Genomic DNA, 22,659 nt, shown 5'->3' on the forward strand with positions numbered 1-22,659 from the left:
TGGTCACTACCTTCCTGAAAGATCAACAGTTGAACTAGTGGATGAGGTCCTATAACCTCATTTTTCTTCTCACAAAGTCCGCAGAGACATGTCTTTCGTGAACATTTCCGCTATACCAATTCCTGATGGAATTGTTTGGGATAAAGTCACATTTGATATACATATGGCCTGCTGGAGGTAATTTAAATAGCATATGTGTTTAAACTTTCTATGAATGATGGAATAATACCCAGAGTTGCTTCTGATGACTGGGATGTGAAAACAGTGGATTCTATGATGACTGAACTGAAGTATTTTACTGTATTCGAAAGTGGGGATGTTTATCAATCCAAAGAAAATTATGGTGACATGTTTTGTGATAATTATTATGGACACCATTTCATTCACAGAGCAAGTACCCCGAAAACTATTTTTAATTACACACAATGGGAACATCGCCTGACTCCACCACAAGGGAGTTCTAAAACATATTCTGAAAAATGTGCATATTTCTTTGGGCACAATGTTAAAAATGCTGAGTCATATTATTTCAATTTGCCATTTATGGAAAATGTACATATATAATTGACAGATAGGCAATTCATTTATTCGGATTCCTTTGTTTCCCGGTTGGCTATAGAAGGCTATGAATATTGGTTGAAGTCAATTGACTTAAAAAAGCGTGTGAACAAAAAATTGGCAAATAAGGGGAAAGGAAGCTTTATTTAGCGCATGCCTGATACCTTTTCAAATTCTATTTTTAAATGATTCTCTACACCAGACAAGCTGTTTAATTAGCAAAAATTAAGGATTTGAATGCTCCCAGTATTCCTGCCCCTGCAAACTTTTACAAATGGCAAAAGTTTATCAATGCAACAGAAGATCAACTCGATGAATGGGTCCAAAATGGCACTTTTAATGCTTCACTTTTGCGTCCTGGTGGGTGGGTACTGTGGCCAATGGATACCAATGGGTGTCATAAACATTTGATAAACTCCACAGGGGGGTTTAGAACAAATAGGCCTGACTCTCGCTATGTGTCATCTGAACATGCAGGTATAGTAACAACATATAGTGTAGGGAAGCTATGCCAGCAATGGTTGAAGAGTTCCTCACTAGATGCTGTTAGAGTACACTTTAATCTGTCTAATAATACTGACTTATAGGATTTCCTATTAGGCCCCAGAAAACAATGCAGAAAGCGCTTCTTATATGCAGTCTATAATGAAATTTGGAAGCTTTCTCAACAAGAAGCTGCTGCCCGATTAAGGCAAATAGATCAGGAAATCGTACAGAAAGCATTAGCTGTTGTAGATAATGGGATTAATACCCTGTACAACCGAATATACACCTTAAACAACATTGTTTCTTCTGCAATAGACATAATAGAAAGTGACATGTCCTCTTTACACCATGGACAGAGTCAGCTAAGATCCATTATGCAGTTAGGTTGGACACTACAAACACTGAAGGCAGGGCGCGTTCCCTGGCAACACGTTAGCACAAGGGACATATTTTCCACATTTAATTTAACGCGACAACAACAACTAATGGCTAAGAAAGAAGCGACTTATGTCATGTTAAATATTGAAACATTAGAAAAGTTGCCCTTTACTGTGGCTGAAATACTATCTGCTGAGTGGTTAATACGCGGGGTCATTAATCTGCCTATTTCAACACTTCAATTCACATCCTGCTTAAAACACATTCCAGTGGGCAGATATAAAAGGCTAGGAGATAGTTACATTCATGAGGTGTGGGAGCTATCATTGTCATAGAAATGTCTCAGTGGTATGAGAGAGGTCTTCCTTACCGGTAGTGAATGCAAGAATTCTGTCAGCCATTCAATGGTTTGTAAACAGCTGTCCTTGCACGGGCATGCAACTCTTCGGCAGCGAACTTGGCTTGTTATCTGAAGGGAGTCCCAGTCCCCTTGATTAGACATGTATTCCAAGTGCTTTTGAATGGTAGCTATGTTCTCCTCAATAGTGAGAGTTGTTGTGGCATGCGAACCAGAATAGTTTATGTCATTTCAGTCTCTAAGATTGTTACATGCTGCGGGGACGTACTTCTTCCTCCTACACGACAGAGGGAAGTAGCTGAGATTTGGCCCCATATCGCTACTTCAAATGTGAATTTTGACAAGTTGAGCAGACTCAAGGCTTTTTGTTTCAAAAACATGTGGCGCTCACATCTGCACGCAAGAACTATGCGCTTCAGGTTGTGAGGTCATCAGGAGAGATACGGTCCCTTTTCAGTACTAACTTTCCGAGACACTTTGGTGACCTCGTAGGACGGATATTTAATGCGGCCAGTACTACTGGAATCGCAAATTTCTTTAAGGCTGTTGGTTCTGGTTTCGATCACACTGTCTCCTCTAATTTTGGGTTAATACCTTCAGCCATCCACTTAATATTCTCCAGTATTTCGGGGGATTTCCGATAACTTTGGCTATAATAGGTGGCATCTTGCTATTGCTACTTTTTATGCACAATGGCTGTCCCGTCACAACAAGGAGGACTGAAAGCACTTCCACCAGCGTAACTGTGTCATGAACGCATGATGCCGTACTTTGGAGCAACGCTCCTGGAGCAATTGGAGTGTGACTTGTCTCTGTCATTCATACCGGTTTTGTATTGTGTGCAGCCCGTGTTTCGGTGCCTCTGGTGGGCGTTCTAACATGCACTGAAAGTCTGTCTTTCTACGCAGTGCTTGCTTTCATTGAACACTGATCTGTTGATGTTCTCGCTGAGGGCTCATTGCTAGACATGCGCGTTGAGGGTGCGTTTGCTACGGGAAGCTGTTTATGAGTTGCCCTTTGTGGATTATGCAGCTCTAAACTGATTATTGGACACACCACGTAATGCTGCTGTCTTGGCTGGAGCTCAGGCTTTGGAACACAAACGCTTCTTGGTTTTCTTGGCAATGAACTTCCTACTTTACCATCTGCCGAAGTGGAAGATTTCCTATTTTCAATTGTCCTGGATTCAATTGGCGATTTGAAAAATGACTGACTTTTGAAATTCGACCTTTCCTTGATGCCACAATTAACATTTTAAATTGTCTTTTTAACATATACTCGTGTCTTTTTAACTTGTCATTATTGACATCCCCATACATATGCCTTAAGTTGAATTTTAGTAACTTTTATACATAATTAGGCTTTGAACCAGTAAAGGGAGGGTGTCTTGTATCCATTTTAGTTATAGCTTTATACACGTTATTTGAGCAAACTAGGCCTGCTGCTATGCACTTTAACCTATACATATTTTATTTAGCTTCTTTTTATTATTTTAAGAAAAGCCACATTTGCGGTTTTGTTTTCATTTCTCTATCTAGCTGTTCTTTACCTAGGCCAGCACGGCGTTCTTGAACAAGACATTTCTTTCACTCTGTGCTTTTCTGAAGGCTGTGGTAAGATAGGTTGCCGGCAATCGTGGTAACGCTTTGTCTCTAAAGTTCATAGAAACATACGCACTCTTACCTAGGGATCCTTTCTTGGAACATCGGCTTTTTAATTATAAAACACTACTTTGACCCATGCACGTTAGAGGGAGATTCCCGCCAGATGAACTATGGGAGATGCCACCAAAAAACTAAGCAGTTGTGTTGCTGCTGTGAACCATGACGTCACATGTTGTCATATCATGCACCATGATGTCACTTGTATACTGTCTAATTTGGTTAGACAGTCCCCCAACTTCTTTTTTTCAGACTTGTGCCCTGTTTACACACCAGACCTCTGTGCTTTGCCAATACTGGTGATATACATTGGAGTTTACGAATTATATTTATGTTATTCTGGAAACAGTTTCGCTGTTTTTTAACAAAATTGAAATTTTGCAATTTTACATAGCGGTAAATTCACCAGAAGGGATTGGAGCTTACATGAGCGCGAGTTACATAACGAAAGGTCACATATTTTTTATGCTCTCGCAGACTAACATCGCCCAGACAGACTGTGAAGCTCGTTCCCTAGTTCTGAAGTCGGCAGCTGTGGTCCTAATGCTACATCCTTTCTCTTAGCCTTATTAAATAAATAATTAATGCACTCTATTTGATCGGGCCTCTGAAAAGTAAACTAACATCCAATGTTATTATATCCTAATAGGAATTAATTTGATAGAATAGAGGTTTTGGGTTATGTCTTCTATGTCTATAGTGTCAGGAGGACAAACATGCGGCTGCGCACGTAACTGCAAGACCGAGGTCGACTCTTTCATAGCCAAAATGTTGTTATAAAGATAGAAGACGCACTTGTGAGCACCAAGCAAGTAAAGGAATACTACGGCCCTCCTAAATTGCAATTTGTAATATTCTGGAAGACTCAGAACATTGATATTTCGATGCGAGTCGGACACATTCGCAAATGAAAGTGTCATCAATATAAATGAAAGTGTCATCAATATACTAAGTGTTCTATCAGTTAAATTAGTGTTATTTAATTACGAAACCAATTCTTACTACTATCGAACTTTAAACCGGAAGCAATAAATACAGTGGTAAGTGCGCAACTTTTAGCTAAATTTAGCCAAGAGTTTTGCTTTCTGTTCGACCAACCATCGTGCTGAGAAAAAACATACCCTTATAAGATGTCCGCCATAAATACTGTTGTTTACAGAAATGGCGTGTGGGCATATAGCGCAGTCCTCCTTTTATTTCTCCACATGTTGTCCTGTATTACTTTGGTGGGGTTTTGACAGTCTTGCCGGTTACCACAACTGCCAGATCTGACGCCTCCTGGCTTTCTTGGACAGCAGTAAAGTAGGAGCTCAGCTCCTGGTGTGCTGGGAGTGGAGGGCAAACCGGAGCCATGAAGCGGGACGTGCGGATCCTGCTGCTTGGGGAAGGTGAGGGATGTGCTCGAGGCCAGGTTCGCTTCTCTGGAATCTTACATATTTCCACCTGTAGGAGGCAACCGACAACGCCTCGTTCCCTGTGTCAGGAACCCTCAGTCGCAGCTGGTTCACATTCCGTTGTGGAAGAACCCAGCGCTGCTTACGTTTTAGGGCACTAGAACTGATAAAATGATTCGTGCATAGCGCCCATGTATTGAACGCATACAGTTCACCCATTATGGTCGACAGTACGTTGCCTGTTGGTTTTAGCTCGTCATATATAAATAGGAAACAAACTAGCAGTCCCACAATTCTAAGTGTTCCTGGCTAGGAAGCAATGATTGGTTAAGTTTGTTGCAAGTCTTAGTGGAGCCAATCTGAATGAGAGAAGAGCTTCATTGCCTGTCCTTACTTTTGCAGAGCTCTCAATTTTCCCAGATCCATGTTCGAGTAGCTAATCCGATTATGTGGGTTCCTTTGCTCTTTTTTTTGACCTTGCTATCCAAATTATATAATGAGATAATAGAATTATAAATCCCAGAATGCAAAGGAAAAAATCTGGACTTGATGCGTCACGCTTGGGACTGGGAAATCTGAGAGCACTGATTTTCGGCAGGCCGTTGTAGGTCAGCGCGAGGAGGACAACACGTCTGGCAGTGCAGTTCTAAAATGCACATTGAAGCCTGACTGCCCAAACAAACAGTCCATGTCAAGCATATGGGTGGAGAACCTACCTATTGTCGGAAGTTGGCTCTGTATATACTATCTCAAAGTGAGAGATGGTGTGCACAGAGTCCAATGGTTCCCCTTAGTGGTTGATAATGGCAAAATTAGATAATACTAATGCCCTATTTTGTGGTAGTGTGGTTGAGCAGCAGGCTTATCAGAGGATACAGTTAAGCATTTGTTGTACACACACACACACAGGCAGTAAATGAGAACACACACCCAAAGACCCTAACTCCAGGCCAAAATGTTTTTATATAGAACAATATTTGTTTCTTAATTTATTTTAGAACCACAAGATTCAGAATTCAAGTAAGTACATAAATTGTAAGGTACTTGGCATAGTTAAATATGGAACTTTGAAATTAAAACAGTAATGTACACAGTTTTGGCAAAAATTGCAAATAGCTATTTCAAAAGTGGACACAGTGCAAAAATCAACAGTTCCTAGGGGAGGTAACTAATGGTTAGTTTTTCAGGTAAGTAAAGCACTTACAAGTTCAGTCTCCGGGGCATAGGCAGCCCCCTGTTGGGGGTTCAAGGCAACCTGAAACACCCAGCACCTGCAACACAGGGCCAGGCAGGTACAGAGGTCAAAGTAGCGTCCAAGTAGCATAAGCGCCTAGGGAAACCAGGGGTGCTCCGGTTCTAGTCTGCAAGCAGGTAAGTACCTGCGTCCTCGAGGAGCAGACCGGGGGGGTTTGTACAGCACTGTGGTGGTCACAAATAGGCACACAAAACATACCCTCAGTGGCACAGGGGCGGCCGGGTGCAGTGTGCAAAGTAGGTGTCGGGTTTTAGGTTGAAATCAATGGAGAGACCCCGGGGTCACTCTGACGATACAGGCAGGGTACGGGGCGCTTCTCGGGCCAGCCACCGACTGCTGCCTGCTGATCACTCCTGAACCCCGAGTTGGTTTCTCTCGGGCTTGGGGGCTGCGGGTGCAGTGCTTCTTCCAGGCATCTGGTTCCGTTGTTACCGGGCAGTCGCGGTCAGAGGGAGCCTCTAGATTCTTTCTGCAGGCGTTACTGTGGGGGTGCAGGGAGGCCGTCTCAGGGTATCCACATTGTTGGAGTCGCCTGGGGGTCGTCTCTGCAGTGTTGGTTCTTCTGGACATGAGCCAGGGGTGTTGGGTGCAGAGGGTTGGGGACTCATGCTTCCGGAGTGAGGCAGGAGTCCCTTTAAAGATGGTTTCTTTGTTGCTGTTTGGACAGAGCCGCTGTCCACAGGAGTTTCTTGGTCCTCTGGTTGCAGGTCAGCCTCTGAGTTCTCAGAGTTTGCGGGTTCTGCTGGATGCGTCGCTGTGCAGGTTATTTGAGTCTGTAGACAGGCCGGGAGGGCTGGGGCCAAGTCAGTTGTCGTCTCCGTTGTCTCTGCAGGGCTTTCAGGTCAGCAGTCCTTTTTCTTGTTTCAGGTCATCAGGAATCTGATTTCCTGGGTTCAGGGTCGCCCCCTCAATACTCAATTTAGGGGTGTGTTTATGTAGGAGGCTGGCCTGGTTTGTAGTGGGTACCTTGGGTACTTACACCTTATATCAGGTCCAGTTATCCCTTATTAGTGAAGTAGTAGTGTTCTAGCAGCTTAAGCTGATAGAGGTAGCTATAGCAGCGCAGCTTAGGCTGAACTAGGAGACATGCAAAGCTCATGCAATGCCACTTATAGTGACACAGTACTTATACACAATTAAAGACAATACCCAGTGTTACCAAAAATAAAGGTATTTATTTGGGTGACACAGTACCAAAAATATCTTAGAGACAATACACCTTCTGGAGGTAAGTATTATACACAAAATATACACTAGACACCAAAATTAGATAAGTAAATAGTCATAGAACAATGCAAACAGGAAATGCCATAGAATGCAATGGGAGAAAATAGGTCTAGGGGCACCACAAACCATATGCTAAGAAAGTGGAATGTGAATCACAAATTCTCACCCTAGACAAGTGTAATGTGTGCAGAATAGCTGGGAGAGTAAGAATACAGTAAAGGAAAGTAAATTACCCCACCCCAGAGCCCAGAAAAGCAGGAGTAAGGTCCTGCACGTTTCCTTAGGACACACTACACCTTTGTTCCTGGCCACAGAGTGACAAAGGCACTTACCCTATGTGGCCTGAAACCGGTCTGGATGTGGCAGGCTGGCAGAAACTGGTTACCCTAACACTAGTAGTTGGACTGGTATACAGGGGGCATTTCTAAGATTTCTCAATACATCCCACACTGGCATCAGTGTGGATTTATTGAGCTGAGAAGGTTCATACCAAACTTCCCAGTATTCAGAGTATTCAGTGTAGCCATTATGGAACTGTGGAGTTCGTGTTTGACAAACTCCCAGACCATATACTCTATATTTTAATGCTGGGTAACTGCTGCATGCTTGCTTCATGGACGTAGAAACAACGTTTGGTGGAGTTAATAGGAACTTATTCTTCAATAAATCAGTCAGATGGGGAATTCAATAAAATAAATAGATGGGGAATTCCATACTGTTAGAAGCTATCCAGCAGCTACACAGTATAACCTTGGTTCAAATAAAGCTTAGCTGCGCCTCTGCTTTATCCACTAAGATCTGTAATAAGTAGAGGTTGAAACAAGGGTGTGTGCTCACCCTTCTCTTGTTCAGACTCTATCTAGCAGACTTAAGGGCAGCTTTGGCTAATTAAGGATTTTGATCACCAAAATAGAAGTGGAATTTGGCCCCAGTATTACAGTACACAGCTGACAAAATAATATCGAACAGAATTAGTATCAGTCTGCAGCATCAATTAAGTGTCCTTCATATGTACAGCAAAAACAGCAAGTCAACTGAAAACAACACACACACATGTGGCAGAAAGTTCAAGAATCCAGGGCAGTGGGGTATGACTAGTTAAGCATTTGCTAATTTACCAGCCTACTGATACCTTCCTCTGGTTCAATGAAAAGGGCAGGTAACGTGATCAACTAGCGTCACTAAACCTTAAAGCTGCTTCTTAAATATAGTGTTGAACACATTATTTACTCACCTTCCAAGCCCAAAAGCTGACCCTATCCTAGATGCAACAAGGACATATTTCGGTACACTTTTACTTGTGCAGTAGAGGAATATGCAGAAAAACTCTCAATGAAGTTGAGCACTGAACCATGTTGCTTGCTGAGATCTTAAAAGTTACCTAACTCCATCTCACAAGAGCAAATTAGACTGGAAATTTAGACTAACCAAAGACACTGGCAATAAAGATTGGTTTGTCCTGATTTGGCACCAAAGCAGAAATTACGGTCGAGTCACATTAAAATCTTATCTTTTGTTGGATTTACTTGACTCAAGTCCATCTCTCCCCAATTCCCAGGATTTACATTTATACTTAACATACTAAAATCATTGGATAATCAGGAGGTGTGGCAAATTGGATTGGCACATGGTATATTTAAAAAGATACTGATAAAACTTCTAAATGACAAATGGTACTAACTAGAACGAAATAGTTTGTTGAAAAAAACATGCTGAGCCAGGGCAAACCTCATACTCATGCAGTAAGCTGAAGAGGTATCTGTAAGACCTTCTTCCTGTCTTTTGCTTTTAGGTTTAAGGTTTGTGGTTTTCTCATTGGAGGAGCAGTGCCAAGTTTGCATAAACCCAAACCTCGCAGGTTGCTGTAAATTCTACAGTAACGTCAAAGAGTTTCATATGAGTGTATTTTATTATTTCCTCAAACTGCAAAACAAATGAAGAAGATATCTAAAATCTCCCAGCACAAAACTGGGCATGCAGAACTGTGCTTTTGCAAAAATGCCTGGCTTAGGTGGGCAAGATTCTCAACTAGCAAGTGTGTTTTTTTTTTTTTTAACGTACTGATGTACTGAAATCCAGGATGGAAAATTAAAATTTAATAAATTGAAGAATATTGCCTTTTAATGTATTGCAGATTATTCATAAGTAACGATTCATTTTAGCTTTTTTAGTGAGGCCGGGTACTACCAAACGCTTAAATTGTAATTATGAAAATGTATTGCTTGCAACATATACATTTTGTGCTCATAGTCATGTATATTTGTAGTTGAATTTGTTTGAAATTTTTAATCTGCAAGATTAAATTATAATCTTATTGTGTACCTTTTCTGTTTTTTAATTATTGGGCATAACAGCCCTACCTCGTTGAGTAGATTCCTTCATCTCAGTCCTGTCGGTCCAGGCTTACTTCTCGTGTCTGTCTGCTGAAACTTGTAAAGACAGTTTTCTAATTGTGATGAAACATCATTAGAGCCAGTTTTCACAATTGTTGTACTTTTCTTCGTGGTGGTTTCGCAGCACCCATGTATGTATGTATTTATATAACAGGAACTTAACTAGGAAGCAACAGAGTGCAATACCTTTAATGAGTGGTGAGGAACAATCTATATGATTGTAGGAACTGGCCATCTTTTGCATGGTGTCTCCTGGATTTTTGCCCTATCTGCTCTGGTGCTTTGCTGGCTTTAGAACTCTAGGCACTCAACCCCTGCCAACCAGTAGTATAGTGCCAGTGCTACCCCTGTAAACATGGTTAAATTGGCTTATTCTCCATGGTGTAGAACAGCGGTTTTTAACTGTTTGTCATCTGTGGACCTCCACTTGATTATTACTAGAACCCGGGGATCTCCACTGAATCATTATTGGAATCCAGGCACCCCCACTGAGTCATTACTGGAATTCGGGGACTTAGGGCCTCATTCTGACTTTGGCGGGCGGCGGAGGCCGCCCGCCAAAGTACCGCCGTCAGAAGACTGCTGCGCGGTCAAAAGACCGCCGCAGTAATTCTGATTTTCCCGCTGGGCTGGCGGGCGACCGCCAGAAGGCCGCCCGCCAGCCCAGCGGGAAACCCCCTTCCATGAGGATGCCGGCTCCGAATGGAGCCGGCGGAGTGGAAGGGGTGCGACGGGTGCAGTTGCACCCGCCGCGATTTTCAGTGTCTGCTTGGCAGACACTGAAAATCTTGGTGGGCCCCTGTTAGGGGGCCCCTGCAGTGCCCATGCCAGTGGCATGGGCACTGCTGGGGCTCCCAGGGGCCCCGCGACACCCATGCCATTGGCATGGGCACTGCAGGGGCCCCCAGGGGCCCGCGACACCCGTTACCGCCATCCAGGTTCTGCCGGTCAGAACCGCCAGAGCCAGGCTGGCGGTACGGGGGTCGGAATCCCCATGGCGGCGCTGCCTGCAGCGCCGCCATGGAGGATTCCCCAGGGCAGCGGGAAACCGGCGGGACACCGCCGGTTTTCCGTTTCTGACCGCGGTGGTACCGCCGAGGTCAGAATGCCCATGGATGCACCGCCAGCCTGTTGGCGGTGCATCTGCGGTCGTTGGCCTGGCGGTAGTCTACCGCCAGGGTCAGAATGACCCCCTAAGTCTTAGAATTTTCAATGATGTGAACCTCAAAACAATGTTCATCAAGTACAGCAAATATAGAGACAAGCATTCATCAAAGAGATCCACAAATTATTGTACATTTTATTTAATTCACAAACAAAAAGTAAACAAAATGTTAATTTCAATAGAAATCTTGGAGCTTTTTTAAATTCAATTGAGGTTATTCATCACCCACACTATATTCTGTTTGATGCACTTGCACTGCTCTGACAAATCAATCTGAGGATATTAATTTAATTTTTAGTATCCAATTTCAATTTCCTATACATTTAAAACATGTTTTACCATTTTCATTTGTACATTTTGCTTTTTTATTTACATTCACTTTAATAATCTGCTAATATTATATAATGTTTTAAGCAGTTGCGGGCCCACTTAGAAGGCTTTCCGGACCACAGGTGTAGAAAGTACACCCATGGCCTGGAAGTTGAATGACGCTTGAGAACTGCCACACCTCTTGTGCCATCCACTACAGAGACAGTGCAAACATGACTTCAGGTCTTCCTCTTGTAGCTTGACTGTTGCAGTGTAAAACCAGCAGTGCAACCTGTCAAAATAACCCTTTTTGACAGGAGAAAACCCCTTTTGTAAATATTAATACGTTGCCCCCATGTAGGCCTTTTTGCCCTAAAGGCAGGGTGCACAGTATTCAAAAGTAGGGCATATAGATATTTAATGTTAACGTCCTTAGAATGAGTTGCACCCAAAAGCTAGTTTCACTATAGGAAGGCTGCCCCACAGAGAAACATTAGGAAGCCAGTTTACATATTATGTTTGCTATCTCCTTTTAGGGACCAGCTACTAAATTGATTAAACATCTATTTTTAGTATCATTAAAGGTCCTATTCCTTGGTGAAGATGATGTTTTGAAAAATAGATATTAAAGAAAATAAACTTTTAGAAAATTATCTTTTTGTTGCTTGCAGCTTCTGAAGGCTACTTTGTGTTAGCTCGTCAGCGGTAACCCAGTGAGTGATTATCCCTGATGAGTTGTGAAAACTGTTCCCAGAGCAGAGGCAAAGGCTTGGTTGTGGGGAGGTGTTTTTGTGCCTCTGGCAGGAAGATGAGTTGACGTGGGCTCAGGAACTTCTTTTATATCACGCCCCCGTCACACACAATTGTTAGGTGGCACCTGAAAAGGACCCAGCCCTTGTCCTCCCAGTCAGGCAGGGACCATACCCAGTGGTTCTTTATACTTTGCCCTAAGTTAAGCCTGTCTGCTTTGAGTCTTAGCTACCAGGTCTACCAGGTTATCAAGTTAGTTTAATGACTTTGACGGTTCACTGTGACGAGTTGTAATTATTCCACAAAGTGAGCAGTTGCCCACCCCAACAATAATCTAAAATCCAGTTTCTTACAATGACTGTGCATATTTAGTGGGGATCAAGTGGACATTACCCACATATATTTTCAACACCCATAGGCACATGGAGATTGTGATTTGCCAAGAATCACATGTTGCTGTGTCTAGCACTGAGACCAGGATTCAACCCATGTGGGGAGATGAATCAGTTTTTAGAGGAATCTGATCTTCTCACTTCTTATGTCAGAGTTGATAAATCCATTATTTTTAAACAATGTGGGCAAGTAACATTGATAAGAAAACAAAATGATTTCTTGGTAGGAGGGCGATAGGCTGTCCTAAAAAAGTATGGAGGACACTACTGAATGGTGCATTGCAACATTGACTAGGCCAGCAACACAGCTTAAAACAATAGGAATTAAACATCATTTTACAAGAGGCTTGTAGTTTGTCTAGAAGAATTACATATAAAACGGCAAGGTGCATCTAAAGCACTTGAGGCAGTAGCTGTGATTAGAGAATCGTAAGTTTTTAGAAAAAGGCACATAAACGAATGATTTGAAAATGCACTTAGAAATAGGGAAGTTTTATACCAGTGTGTTGCCTTTTGTAATGAGACAAAGACTCAAACAGACTAAGTCGCATGCCAGGCAACAATATAATTAAGTATTCCCTGACGTGTGATTAACTCTGACCCAGCCATATCAACCTTTGAGAGGCACTAATTGTTTCACCATTAACCATCAATGAATAGGTTGCTACCTTGTCAGCATTTTACCGGTCTAGCATGCATTTTCATGTCTAGGCTGGGAAAGCAAATGGGAAAATGAAAACCAGCAGTAATTTTTCATTTGACATAAAATTAAAACAGCACGCACAAACAAATCACTTTAAAAGTTATATACAATTGTCTATACTATTTCTAAGCAATCTTTAAACCAAGCAGGGGAGAATAGCCAGATGGAAAATGAATGTAGAGAATTTCACACATTATCTGCAGCCAGAAGCTTGGGGTTCTTGCTGAATATCCTTACCCAGTAACAAAGTGTTTTCGCCTTAGCTCTTATGTGAACGAAACACTAGGCACAGAATATGTGCTGCTTCACACATCAAACATTAAAAAAGAAACACAAATGGACACTCTTCTGCTTTTGAATGGGCCTTGGGAGGGCCAGTTGGCTTATTTGGGTGGGCCTAGCCCGACCCATCGCATCCCCCCTCTGGAACCGGGCCTGAGTAAGAGAGCAGGGTATAAATGTTGCAGTGAATACGAGCATAACCTTCACCAGAAACCAGATCCAAGCAAGTTTAACTCAGTGCGAGCAGACACCCATAGGTTAGGGTGACCACCTGGCATTGAGGCAAATTCTGGACAGGACTGTAAAAAAATTAGGACAAAGGGTCAAAATTCAGGACAAAATTTCAGGACAAAGGGTCAAAGTTCGGGACACAAATTCAAGAACAAACGTCAGTTTTAAAGACACACGTAATTGAGGCCATGCCACTATGTTGTCAGTGCATTTATTTACTCTTTTTTAACATAGCACTATTTATTCACTGTGGTCTTTTTGTGATTGCCTCCTGGAATGCTACATTCAGGTGTCGCATTATGTCCTTGTTCAGTAGTAAATCAATGCCCTTCAGTACTGAGGCAAGGCCATCACCCCTACCCAAATCTACCCAATCTTTCTTGAAGAGAAAGTAACAGCAAAAATTTGATTATGTTTCTGAACATTTTAAAACCCCTGGCAAACATTTTGGGAAATATTAAGGTAATTAACCTTATGCTTGTTTAAACAAATTGAACAAAAACATCTGGCTTACCCCAACCGTCAATGGACTTTCAACCTAGATTATTTTTAAAGAGGCAGGGCAGATGGTGTGGGCGACAGCCTCACACCTAATGTCAGGATGTGAGGTACCCACAACTTGTCTGTAGTTTCACAGCACTAGAGTGTATGTCTGGGACTATACATTTATCTCAGAAATGGAAGCCCGGACTACTAATCAAAGATAATAAAAGAGGAGGATGAAATCGAGATCAAATGGGAGATCCATAGCAGGTGATTCAAAGGGTTGTTGCTAAGAACTGGATAAATAAGGAAGAGAAGAAGGTGGGACAATTGCTAAAATCAGACAAGATGGGTCCACCAAGACTATCGGAAGGTATTGGGTACCTGGGGAGTTGTCTCTGCACACAGGAGAGAAACAGAAGAGGCACTGTCAACAGGTTGAACACCCATCCCCTTTGGCAAACTCATCTGGTGCAATGGTCCGCTGTTTGTGGTTGTGAAGGGAGAGCAGGTGCCATACCCCTTGCAAGGTTGTGCAAGGCAATTGCCCGCGTTGTCCATGTCTTTAAATTGTTTTGAAATTGAGCAAAAGCCAAACTAGTGATCTGGATTATCTCTAAGTGTCAAGTACACATAGACTTTATAAAATATTTGGGATGTAAATTGCACAAACAAAATGTAAACATTTTAAAATGTAATTAGTGTTTCTTGAACATATGGCATTATTCTCCCCTTTATATACAATTAGATCTCAGATTGAACCGGGAACCAGTTACATTTTGATACATAGTGATTAATATCTACCATTCTCCCACTGATTTGCAGGATGGAAATCTCGGGAGAGCGTCACGGTCCTTCCAAGCCCAGTTTGCTTTTTGGTCTTCTCTTCTGCTTTCTGTAGTGGGCCACGTGGCACTAGAGAAGATGGTGTGCTACCCCAATGATAGTATTATTTTGCAAACCTTCCCCTGCTCGTCCTTCATTCCTTCTTCAGACGTGCCACACATCTGATTTGGTCGCTGCGGCGGCGTTGGGTAGCTCTTTCCACTCTAAAGCTACCGGTGACTGCAGGTGGATTATGTCTCTGAACTTAGAATGCTATTATTCAGCTGCACCGGTCCAATGGGTGGCTCGCTGGCTTTCTGCCCACCTCCTTGCATGAGATGGGGTTTACCTGTAAAGACTCTTAAGGAAGGCTTAATGCACTGCTCATTGTTTCCTACTGACCATTTATATGGATCACCATCTGGGGTTATCGTGCACAGCTTTCTCTTGCCTTGCTAGAACCTGTAAACTCACTGACATGAAAAAACCCTATGCTCCTGCACTACCTCAGAACAACTCCATCAGTGGCATACTGCAGGTATCTTAAAATCAGGGGATTTGTTTCTGGACGGCGAGCTACTAAATTTCCAAACCCTTGTGGCAGACTACCATCTTCACCCCGTCAACTCCTTACTTACAACCACCTTAAATTATCATTAAATGCCCTATTTCATGTCTGCCACCTAGCACTAACCCTACAAGGGGTGTGCCAGAAGCTCTACACCATAGAAACTGGTGGCAAACTGATAGAATGGGTGTACAGACCTTTCCTGCAACATGGAAACCATTCCAGGTGTTCTCGTCATACTACCTGGGTGATTGATGTGGCCAAACCTCTGCAAGATATGGACTGGACTAAAATACTGGACTTTTCCCACAGCTGTCACTTTAAGTACATTCATAATGCTTCCTTGTGAATGTGTTGCTTGCCATTAGCCTTGTGGTCTGTAACTCACATTTTGTTGCTTTCAATTTGCTGGCTTTATTTGTTTTAGGCTATGCAACTTGAGTTCGTCCCCTGCCAAAACCTTATTTACAGTATCCTTCTGAGTGCTCCCTTTCAGTAAATAGTCCTGTAAATCTTGTTCTTATCGCATCACATTTGCTGTGCATTTAAAGAACAAAGTCAAATGTCAGGCCCTGTCTTCGGTGGGAACTTAGTGTTTACTTTTCTTACTCTGACTTCAAAGTGAGAGGATTTATGCGACAATCTTGCTGGATACTGGGGTTAGGAAATAATTTTTTATATCACATGATGACATTTAAATAAACTTCAGAATATATCAGAATTAGGAGTACAAATTAAGCACATTTTTGTTAATTCTGAACTGTACTGGAAACAAATACCTTTATATGATTAAAACAAATCATTGCATTAGGTGATGCCATTTCCACATATCATCGTCTGTGTACAATATAGTTTGATTTGGAAAAACTGTATATCTGTGCAAATGTAATGGTCATTTCAATAAAAAATATGTTGTCTGTAATGGCAGTGTGTTACCACACCATGCATACTCCCTTCCACTCTGCTCTGCACCACTCCACACCACTGCACCCAACTCTGTATCACTCCACTTTACGCCACTCCATGCCACTGCACTGCACTCTTCTCCATTCTGAACGACTCCACATTATGCCACTGCACTCTATGCTACTTGACACAAGGCCTCTACACTCTACTCTGTACCACTCTACTCTATGCCAATGCACTTTACGCCTCTCTACACCACTGCGCTCTGCTCCTCTGCATGCTATACCACTCCAGTCTAGGAAACACCAGTCTAGTCCACACAACTCCACTCTGTCACTCTGCAACACTGCACTGTACTCCACTGCACTCTGAGCTAATGCACTCTACGCTAGTGCACATTACTCTGTAACACTCAACTCTGTCCCCCTGCTCTCTAGATCAATACACTGTACATCACTCTAATCTACTCTGCATCTCTGCACTCTATGCCACAGCACTCTACACCACTTTACTCTATGCCATCACACTCTATGCCACTCTATGCAACTCCACTCTACCCTGCCCCTCTCCACTCTAAGCCACTTCACTCTACTGTGAAACAATCTACTTTATGCCACTGCACTCTGTGCCACTGCATTCTATACCACTGCACTCTACCCTGCACCTCTCCACTCTCTGCAACTGCACTCTACTCTGAAACAATCTATTCTACGCCACTGTACTCTGACACTCTGACTACTGCACTCTTGTTCAATGCACTCTACACCACTGCACGCTGACGCTCTACTCTGCAACACTGCACTGGCTGCCACTATACTCTACACCACTCTGCTCTGTACTACTACATTCTGCACCAATACACTCTATGCCACTGCACTCTATGCCACTCTACTCTGCCCCATGCCACTGCACTCTACACCGGTGCACTCTAAACAACTGCACTATATGCCACTGCCCTTTACTCTGCACCACTGTACTCTATACCACTCTACACCACTGCACTGACACTCTACTCTGCAACACTGCACTCTACACCACTGTACTCTGTACTACTGCATTCTATGCCACTGCACTCTATGTAACTGCACTGTGCATCACTGCACTCTATGCCACTGCACTCTAAGCACTATACTCCACTCTGCACCACTCTACGCCACTGCACTCTATGCCACTAGTCTACTCTGCACTCCATGACACTGCACCACTCTGCATTGCTGTACTCTCTTCCCCTCTATTGTATGCCACTTTACTCCACTGCACTCCATGCTACTCTACCCCATGCCACTGCACTCTGCGCCAATGTACTCTAAACCGCACTGTATGCCACTGCCCTCTACTCTGTACTCTACGCCACTGCTCTCTGTGCCACTCTACTCCACTCTTCATCACTACACTGACACTCTACTCTGCAACATTGCACTCTCCGCCACTGTACACCAATCTACTCTGTACTACTGCATCCTACTCCACTTCACTCTATGCCACTCTACTCTGCATCACTCCACTCTACATGACTGCACTCTACAGCACTATAATCTGCACTGCACCACTCTACACTACGCCACTGCACTCTGCCTCGCAAGTCTACTCTGCACTCTATGCCACTGCACCATTCTACAATACTTCACTCTCTGCCACTCTATTGTATGCACTTTACCCCACTGCACTCTATGCCACTCTACTCTGTCTTACGCCACTCCATGCCACTGCACTCTAAACCACTGCACTCTAAACCACTGCACTCTGCACCAATGCACTCTGCACCAATGCACTCTGCACCAATGCACTCTAAACAACTGCACTGTATCCCACTGCACTGTACTCTACACCACTGGGCTCTATGCCACTGCTCATATGCCACTCTAGTCCACTTCACACCACTATGCCACTAACATTTAGCCATACTGAACAACACCCACTCTGGTGTATAACATGGCTAAAACACATTAGCAAAGCCAATAACTCTTGCATAGACAAGACCTATTGGCTTTGCCAATGTTGGTTAGCACTATGAGATACCAAGGTTCCTGAAAGAACTGTGAATGTCTAAGTCCTTATTTTAAACATGCATTCGACGCCTCCTCATGTAGTAAGCGCTATAAAAATACAATTACATCATATAGGCTGCTACGAAATGCGCAAGTACATTTTGGTCAAATAAAAAAAGGGCTTCTCAAATACAGATTTGAATAATGTACAGTTGATACCTATTACTAATATTTTTATAATGCTCCATTAAAACCACTCACTACACAGCTCACCTTGGAACACCATTACAGTGCCTCTCTAAAAGAAAATATCTTTGCCATCAGAAAGCTTCAAGTGACTCCTTTGGTTAAAGTCAATGCAGGTTTTCAAGCCCCTTTACATTTGCAGATTTACCAGTTGCGCACATTTGCATTTCTTTAGGGAACAAGACACCCTGGCAAGAAGGCCTTTTCTTATTTGTCTGCCCCTCCCCTCTCTCCGAGCAGAGGTGACACCCTGCCTTTCAGTCCAGCTGGGGAATCTGATCTGCCCATTATTTCGCCCTACCAGTCTGTTGTCCTTTTGGTGAAAGGCTAAAATTACGGACAAATACCGTCCTTTAAGACTTTCATCACGGACGGCAGGGCGAAATTACGGGCCGTCCGTGAAATTTACGGACGGGTGGTCACCCTACCATAGGTGCTCTAACTGTGCACAAAATGCTGGTGCAGCGCCATCCCGCATACTTCAAACATAGGGTGTTTTTAAGCAATATATCTTAGAGACGATGGCTTGAGTGGAGTCTCAGCACTGTTTTGTTTCTGTAGGCCTGTCAACCTTGTGCATGTGAAATCTTTTCCTGCAATCAAGCTCTGTAATTATTGTATTTGGGAACTATGTCCACCAGGTGAGGCCCAGCCGGACAGTTTCTGATCACTGTGTGTTGTCAAAACTGATCAATTAGCTTTTGCCATTACAGACTTCGCAAAAAGTCCAATAAGATAAACAGTGCATAGTTCTTTAATAAAGTAGTAATTTTGGTTAGAAACTAGCACATAAGTATGCAATATGAGTGATCACCAATTCAAAAACATAGATGGGAGTCGGCTTCATCGGGTTACAGAGGCACAGTAAGCAAAAGAAATGTTTAGTACCAGTTTCTAATCTCGTGTTGCTTTAAGGCACAATTCACTGGCGGCCCCAACATTTTGAACAGGTGCAGCACTGAGACCTGTATTTCAGAGCACTTGATGCATGCACAATAAAAAAACGTTTGGAAGAGGTTGCCACCTGTGTACCTGAATGAAGCATAGTTTCTTAGGCTGTGGCAGGGATGCTCCATATCAGTGTTCTACAATTTAAAGGTTACTTCCCAATGTGTGGAATGCTTGGGATTTTGGGGATTTTCAGAATGTTGACTTGGAATATCATGGAAGTGAGAATGGGGTCAGACCTCACAAATTCACTCACTCAACCGGTTAACCATTTCCTTCATTGAGTTAGGTTCCAGCTCCAGAAATCTGTCTCTCTAACATGCATATCACCCATGCCCTAACTGTACATGTTCTGTGAAGAATGAAATCTTGTACTAGTCTTCTTTGCTGGATCTGTCCTGCTGGGAATGGAAGATTGTGCTTGCTGCCTTCTGTGAGAATGGGAAGCTTGCTTTGCTACTATCATCCTATATCTGTTCTGTGAGCAAGCAAAATGTGCACTGCTGCTGTCTTAGTTGTATGTGTTCTGTGATGGGACAGCTTGCATTGCTTCTGCTATACCAATATTTGTCCTCTGAAGGAGGCAAGCTTGCACTGTTTCTGTCCACGTTATACCTCTTGGATGAAGAAGGGCTATTTCCATTTCTGAATAAAGATGCTTCCTCTGCTCAGGAAGAAAAAAGTATATGTAGAATGTGCTTGAATAGCATGCCCTATGAACAGGGACATTTCTACAATATTTGATGTGAGGTGCCTATGGTCCTAAGGAAGTTCCTATCCACAAAGGGGCAATATTCAAGGGCAAAAACATGTTGACAGAAAAGAGAAGCAGGGTCCATTACTCTACCCTCTATTTTTAATCTTGTGGCAAGGCAACAAAAGGAACACATTATTAATATAGGTCTGAGAGTTTCCTCACTAGGTATGTGGGTTTCATCATTCTATATCAGTAAATGAATATATGGTAATTCTGTTAAAGGTTTGTCTCTTTCTTCCATGTGCGTTGTGCTTCTTGTATGTTTACGGAGAGTTTACAATAGGACCTTAACTACTCCTACTCCGTTTAATATGTTAGCTATCTGTGTTGTACCTACCTGTATGAGTGACATTAATGGTCTGATAATCCTCCTGTGACCTTCCCTTTTATTCTTTGTGTTAGTGAAAGATGTGCTGCCTATGTCATGTCGTACCTTTCTTGTTTTGTGAAGCGCTCAGCGTTAAACTTTCTGCTACTCAAAAGAGAAAATAATTATTATTGCTACTGCTCATTTTAATGCACGAGTTGGGAGTGAGGAGGCTGACGGTGGACGCTGACAGTGGACGCAGGAGTAGCTGATGAGTGACGAGCAAGGTGGGACGTGATCGTGGCGCAGCAGCGGTTTGGCAACGCTCCGCTCAGGGCTCCGAGCTCAGCAACATTCAGGCACTGGGCTGAGCCTGCTGAATGAATAGCCGAATGAATTCGGATATCGGTGCATATCGGCGCGTGCTGTGAGCATGAGTGGAGCAGGGAGCACCGACTAGTGCAAGACGAGTGGGGACGAAGCACCGGCAGTGGGTGAGGCTAACAACGCTGCAGCAGAGTCTACAGGCTAGGCCAGGCCAGGCCGCAGGAGTACCACAGGTCCCAGGAACCGAGAAGAAACCAGGAGAAAATCAGGAGTGCAGGGAGAACTAGGTGAGAGTGGACAGTGTAGGTAAAGCAGCGGAGTGACGATATACCATCCTTCAAGGCCCGATGAACTTAGAGGCCAGGAGAGGCTAGAGCATCTAGGAGAGGTGCGGTGCTAACCCAGAAAGGGTATAGTAAGAGCCACAGCACTCCCTCCTGCCCCCCTCCAACAGCAAACAGGTGGAAGGTGGGAATAGGTCAGGAGAGGGAGAGGTGGAAAATCGCTTCAAGAGCCACTTGGACCTGCCTACCAGGACTGTGCAACAAGGATTTAAAAGAGGCCCTTGGACCTAAGAGCTGACGGGTAGCGGGCAGTGCAGTAGGCTAGGACAGGCTAGTGTGCGTGGCTGAGGCATTAGAGCCAGGGTCTTAGGATTGAACCGGAGAGGCGTGGAAGCAGCCAGACTAGGATCTGGTGTGGTTTGCTCCACTCCGTGTGCTCTCCTGCCACCTCGACCTAGTGCCGTTACTAGTCTGTGACTATGCTTGACAACCCAAATGGCCATTGGATACTGGACACCAGCGGTGGTTAGAGAATAGCAGGGAAAATGACACTGAAAAACAGACAAACCACAAGCGCTAGGCAAACAGTACCAAGGTTCTCTATGAGAGTTTATAGTAGATTAATCATGGGACAACCTAAAGCAGAGGGTTCCGGTTGGAAGGAATATAAGACTACTGCCCTTCCTTGTGGATCAATGTCTAAAGGACCTGATTCTGCTTCTGCCCCACCTCTGCTAGTTGGTGATCCTAGAGAGGCTGATTTCGGTCTTCCCAACAGGTTGATAACTAGCTTTTACCACAAGGTGGACAAGGCATTTTCCCTCCAGCAGATCACTGAGCAGAACAGCGTGCAGACCAACAAGCAAACAGAGTCAGAGTTGCAGCTCAAGAGACAGGATGCTGCTCTGGCTTAGGATCCGGAGCAGGAGCCAGTTCTGGCAGCCCTGAGGATGGAGGATGCTGGTGGAGAATCCTATGGTAGACTCTCAGAGAGACCAGAGCTGTTGAGAGTGTCAAAATTGATTCGGCTGGGTCATCAATGTTAGTGCAGGTGGACAAGCAAGTTTATAGAAAACCCTGCCACATGTTGAAGGAGCAGCTAAGTGCTTCAGAGAGCCCGAGGAGGGAGAGCAAATTTAGAGGGCAACAGGGAAGGGAGGGTCAAGAACCTCTGCTGGAACTCTTATACCATGGGTGACTTAGTGGCGAACATCTGTCAGCAAATAATGAATTGGGGGACATAGGGGTCCCGGATAACGGTACCCCCAAGGGGAATAGTGACAACCTTAATGACAGCTCCCTGATGTTTTTGGACTATACGCTGCCAGATGTACCCTGTAGCCCAATAGCTAAACCCAGATCTTGCGAGCCATCTAAGGTTTTGCCGGCTGCTGAAGATAGTCCTGAGGCCTTGGTGGAGGCCACGTTTGGCCTCAGACCCGTAATCAACACCTCTTCCCCTAGTGGCGGTTTCTGTC

General features: G+C 43.7%; 1 protein-coding gene across 1 annotated transcript in view; it reads left to right on the plus strand.

Moving 5' to 3' along the window:
• The first annotated feature begins 4,640 nt into the window (after window positions 1-4,640).
• Window positions 4,641-22,659, plus strand: part of RHOT2 (ras homolog family member T2) — a 398,937-nt gene continuing 380,918 nt past the window's right edge. The window contains exon 1 of the mRNA XM_069210682.1: window positions 4,641-4,829. Coding sequence (XP_069066783.1) covers window positions 4,793-4,829 — 37 coding nt within the window. The 5' untranslated portion in view covers window positions 4,641-4,792. The remainder of the gene's footprint in view (window positions 4,830-22,659) is intronic.

This window comes from Pleurodeles waltl, chromosome 10 (assembly GCF_031143425.1).
Source record: "Pleurodeles waltl isolate 20211129_DDA chromosome 10, aPleWal1.hap1.20221129, whole genome shotgun sequence".
Classification (NCBI taxonomy): Eukaryota; Metazoa; Chordata; class Amphibia; order Caudata; family Salamandridae; genus Pleurodeles; species Pleurodeles waltl.